The sequence below is a fragment of the Anarrhichthys ocellatus genome, unplaced genomic scaffold (genome assembly GCF_004355925.1).
Source record: "Anarrhichthys ocellatus isolate YVR2014 unplaced genomic scaffold, GSC_Weel_1.0 scaffold24, whole genome shotgun sequence".
Lineage (NCBI taxonomy): Eukaryota > Metazoa > Chordata > Actinopteri > Perciformes > Anarhichadidae > Anarrhichthys > Anarrhichthys ocellatus.
In genome coordinates this window covers 10,261,991-10,267,238 of record NW_022280054.1, presented here as the reverse complement: position 1 = coordinate 10,267,238, position 5,248 = coordinate 10,261,991, and the positions used below count along the sequence as shown (strand labels likewise).

Here is a 5,248-nt window from a genome sequence, read left to right as displayed (position 1 = left end):
GTCAGCTGAGGTGGTTCGGGCATCTAATCAGGATGCCTCCTGGACGCCTCCCACTGGAGGTTTTCCAGGCACGTCCAACTGGGAGGAGACCCCGGGGAAGACCCAGAACACGCTGGAGGGATTATATCTCCCAGCTGGCCTGGGAACGCCTCGGGATCCCCCAGTATGAGCTGGAAAATGTTGCGAGGGAGAGGGAAGTCTGGGTCAGCCTGCTTGGCCTGCTGCCACCGCAACCCAACCCCGGATAAGCGGAGGAAAATGGATGGATGGATGGACATATAATATATACTTTAAAACATGTTCTGGAAAGTACAATATTACTTATTTTTGGGATCGCTGTGTTCCAAAGAAAGAGACAACTTTTCTCTTACTTTTCCATTGTATGTATTCCAAAATATTCTGGATTAATATGCAAAATGTTATATATATCTGTCTTGAATGTAAACATCATGTACAATCCCTTTAACATGTTTTTTAATTTTAATTTGCTTTTTTTGTCATATTTACTGACGTCCCTGGCACTTTGTTTACTCCTGTTCGTTGAACTTGTTTATATTTTATGATATTTTTATTGTTTGAATTTGTCTATCATAAATCAAGTTGGGGGAAGTCGTAGCTTGTGGTTTATTTATTTTCTGAGGTTCAGCTGTTTGCTTTGCTCAGTCGGTTATCCAAATTGTGGTAACAGGTCGCAGTATCTCTTTTCTACCACAGAGTGGTGCTGTCTACAACCTGGTGAGCTGGGTTATAATAGAATAGAATACAATTCAATTGAATAGAAATACAATTAATCAAAAATAAGTGAGACACATTTTGTATGTATTTTTTTATCATAATTTCGAGGTATTGAGATAAAAAAAGTGTATTGTGTTACTAAAACTAGCTTATTTTCTTGATGGTCCCTAAATCACTGATGAAATTGGGTAAAGACACCAATCAATATGTCAAATATACAGATACAAACTCACGTCACTGTGTTTCAGAAGCTCAGGCCTGGGCCATTACTCTGCACACACAGTGACATTTACCTATGCAGTAATATCCCCTACCTATGTCGGTAGCATTTCATTTAATCGAAATATTAAGGCTTGACTCCTAATAGGTTGGAACATTCCTTGGTGGGAAATATTCATATTGTTTGTTTACCTCAACATCGATGATTAAAACCTGTCTTTCTAACAATAGAGCTGTATATACGTTATTTATTATTATTTACATATATTATTTAAATATATTATTTATTATTGTATTTTATAATATATGTAATAATATATTTTATATATGTAATAATATATTTTATATATATTATTATTTATTTATTAATATATGTATAGTATAATATTATAAGTTGTATTATATATAATATATATACATTATTATTATTTGTTGATATTATTTTAATATATTATGTATTATTATATTTTATAATATAATATTAGATATACATTATTTATTGACATTATTTAAATATACTATGTATTATTGTATTTTATAATATTATATTATATATACATTATTTATTATTATGTATTCATATTATTTAAATATACTATGTATCATTGTATTTTATAATATTATATTTTATATACACCATTTATTATGATTCATATATATGTATTATGTATATAATATGTATATATGTATTATATTATAATTATTTATACCTCTAAAGTGTGATTGTAGAATCACTGAATCATGGGAACCAGGGCTCGATATTGCGCACGTCTTCGTCGCCACGGCAACCCCAGTACGTGTTCTGGCGGATGAAGTCATTTGTTACGCCGATCGTTACCATGGTTACAACCTAGAGAGGGCGCTGCGGAGGAAGCGTTCCACACGTAAAATGACGCAAAGGGGGCGGGGGCGTGCCCGTAGATGCGCGCTGCGCGCTGCGCGCTGCGCAAGCTTCTGCTTGTTGTTCCCGCAGAGAGAGAGGCGAAGAAGATGGCGGCCGTGTCAAGCGGAGGTGCTGCTGCTGCTGCTGGGTCCGCTGCGGCCGGGATTACGCACTCTGCCCGACCGACCCACGCGGGCATGGGCTCCCAGAACCGAGCCCAGCCGTCCTCCGGCATCAGCCACGCCGGTCGCACCACCACCACGGCCCCGGGGTGCATCATCACCAGTCCCGGCCATACTTCTTCGGCCACCAGGCCCCCCCCGGCCCGAGTGGGCCACTACGAAATCGAGCGGACCATCGGCAAGGGGAATTTCGCGGTTGTTAAACTAGCCACGCACGTCATTACCAAAGCGAAGGTAAGCGGACCAACGTCCAAGCGTTAGAGGTGAACAATTACAAGTTGTCATTGTTTTATTCCAATGCTTTTTTGGACCATGTAGCGTCACTCGGGATGACGCTGGGGCCTTCACGGACAGCCCGCTTTGGTGACACCGCTACTCGGTGTTAGGAGGAGGAGGAGGAGGAGGAGGGGGGCATCACCTCTAACTACTGGATACAGACACGTTTACCTTTACATAAATCTGATTCTACATGTATTAGCTCGTTATGTTTTTTTATTAAAGAAAGCCAGAAGGGCCCGGGGTTAATGTGAGGCAGAGGACGGAGAGAGAAGAGGGTATTTTACGAAGATGAAGAAAAAGAGGAGACAGATTGTTCCGACTCTTGGTTACGTTAGCTTAGCTTATTAGCTAATTAGCTGTTCGGCTACACGCAGATATCTTTTTAAGACTTGTGCCAACACAACAGGATTAAAAGTTATCCGACCTGCTGGCTGGACGAACTTCCAGTGTTGTTAGTTGTAGGTTGTTCCAAAAAGTGTTGTAAGTCTTTGTGAAAATCAACGTAAAAGCAGAACTCTTACTAACCAAATATGGGGAGATGCTGCGTTTTATTTTAAGCTAGTTTTACACTTTGCTTTTTTATTATTCAGCGGTAGGAAAGTTTCTTACGACGTGGTGTAACTGAAGCAGTTTGTCTACACTGTTTTTCAGTGTTGTGCACCCATTTTTTTCTTTGATATTTCCATATCCCAGTTCATAGCTCGGACAAGAAAACATTCATATGGCAAAACTAGTGGTTTCAATACTGCCACCACACACTTTTGAGTGGACGTAGATGCTTTTCGCATGGAGTGGGCGCCAGTTAGCAGTATACTAGATGGTTGCCATTTACTTGCAGCCACTATTATCAACAAAATCACAGAGCTACAAATCCATAAAGAAGGTTTTGGACTTTATGGGGGGGAATAACAAGTGGAAGGGAACGTTCAAATATTCCAGGTCGTGGTTTTGTTCTCTGCTGACCTATTGAATCAGGTGCCTCAATGTGTCATGGCTCTATTTGCCTGCGAGCCTGTTGTTGTGAATGTCACTCTGGCTATTTTGGCTACGTCTTCTCGGCATGGCATGTTAGTGCGAGTCCAAAAGGGTGAAAAACAGATAACGAATCAGAAAGCCCCAGTATGTGTGCATTGGACAACAGCAGCATCAGTATTATTTCTGCTGAGACACTCATTGATTTCCAGCCGGCTGGCTTCTGCTCGGGACCATGTGTGTGTAGACCGGTGACACGAGAAGCCTTCCTCTGGTGATGTGACTACAGCGATAAGTATGCACATCCCTCATGATGGACGCTCTCCTGAACATTCACAACAAACAGGGGTAGCTTAAGCCTACGCTTGCAGACAAACTCCTGCAGTGTAATTATTTTTACCTGATGAAGAGCCTTTAATTCTAACGGCACACATAAAGGCGTGTCGAGGCCGCTGAGTGTGCAGCTTCACCTCTGTGCTCTTGTTGACATGCACACAGACGGGCAGACACAAGTCATTTTGGGTGCTTTTTGCGCCACACAGCCCAGAGAGAACCTCCCATTTAGCTTCACGAGGCCAAAATAAACTAAGGTCAGTGAGTGCTTTGTAGTGTTTGCATGTCAATGCTGCAGGAGACACTTCTTGAAGGAATGCAAATGTGTTGATGTGACGATAATGTCATTCAGGGACTAGTAGTTACGGGAGCTGTGTGTTCAATCTTTTATAAGAGCAATACAAAGACAGTAGCAATGTTATAGTGTGAGATTAATGAGCTGGTTATTAAGCTTTACTCCATGCGTGTGTGTGTGAGAGCCTGTTAATACTTGCGTGCGTGTGTGTGTGTGTGTGTGTGTGTGTCTGGCTTTCTGTCCGGCTTTCTGTCCGAGTGTGAGAGACAGACAGAGGACAACATGACAGTGGACCACGGACTGACAGAATGAAAGAGAGGCCTTGTTTGTTGTCTGTTGACGGCGGTCACAGACCGGCCAGTCAGCTCATGATTTTCACCAGCCAGCTCAACCCCCAGTTGCTCATGAACATCAGAAGAATAAGAGTGTAGCTTAACGTGCCTGTGGAAATCATGAATATGGATATGATGATCAGTCATCAGAGCCTTGTTTTGTGGCCTCGGTTTTATAACGCTCCAATGGGAAACCCTGACTGGTCCTCTTGTTAGATGGAGCTGGATGATATCCTGCAGTGCAGGACCTGGTTATTTATACTTGGTAGCTTAGAAGGGAAAGAGATGGTCCCTGTCTGCCTCATTTGCTCTCTGCTGTTTTGTTAAAATCTAAAACACTCAACAGGCAATTTGTTTAAACTTTATTACCCCCCCAATACACGCGACCGTTTCAACCGCGTGTTTTGCAAATTCTTGCCGAATGGAGGTTGTTGATGTAGACTTGCTCACAGAGAGGCAGTCGCACCACTTAAACCTTCAATGGCAGATAGCTGGTGTGCTGCACCTGGATGTTGTAATAGTGAAAGTTCATGTCCTCCAGACAAAGGGCAGCTAGTGAAGTGGAAGTCAAAACAGAAGTGTTTACACACTCGCACGAATGCTGCGCTGGAGGCAGTTGGGCCACACTTTGCTGCGGTCTTGATAAATGTTGATTTCAGTTTTCATTCTATAAACTTTATTACTAGTTCTGACCTTTCAACAAGGGATGTGTGTGTGTGTGTGTATGTATGTATGTATGCGTGTGTGTGTGTGTGTATGTGTGTATATATATGTGTATGTGTGTATATATATGTGTGTATGTGTGTATATACAGTTGTGTGAAAAAGTGTTTGCCCCCTTCCTGATTTCTTATTTTTTTGCATGTTTGTCACACTTAAATGTTTCAGATCATCAAACAAATTTAAATATTAGACAAAGATAACACAAGTAAACACAAAATGCAGTTTTTAAATGAAGGTTTTTATTATTAAGGGGAAAAAAATCCAAACCTACATGGCCCTTTGTGAAAAAGTGATTG

The 5,248-nt window shown here is 41.3% G+C and overlaps 1 protein-coding gene and 1 long non-coding RNA gene across 4 annotated transcripts in view; both read left to right on the top strand.

Moving 5' to 3' along the window:
- The window catches only part of LOC116390795 (uncharacterized), a 10,055-nt gene extending 10,010 nt beyond the window's left edge, over positions 1-45 (top strand). The window contains exon 4 of the long non-coding RNA XR_004213196.1: positions 6-45. This is a non-coding gene — a long non-coding RNA (uncharacterized LOC116390795). The remainder of the gene's footprint in view (positions 1-5) is intronic.
- Positions 46-1,898: 1,853 nt separating this feature from the next.
- sik3 (SIK family kinase 3) overlaps positions 1,899-5,248 on the top strand; it is a 26,892-nt gene continuing 23,542 nt past the window's right edge. For all 3 annotated transcript variants that reach the window (XM_031860836.1, XM_031860837.1, XM_031860835.1), the window contains exon 1: positions 1,899-2,253. In XM_031860836.1, the coding sequence (XP_031716696.1) occupies positions 1,945-2,253 (309 nt within the window). In that variant the 5' untranslated portion in view covers positions 1,899-1,944. The remainder of the gene's footprint in view (positions 2,254-5,248) is intronic.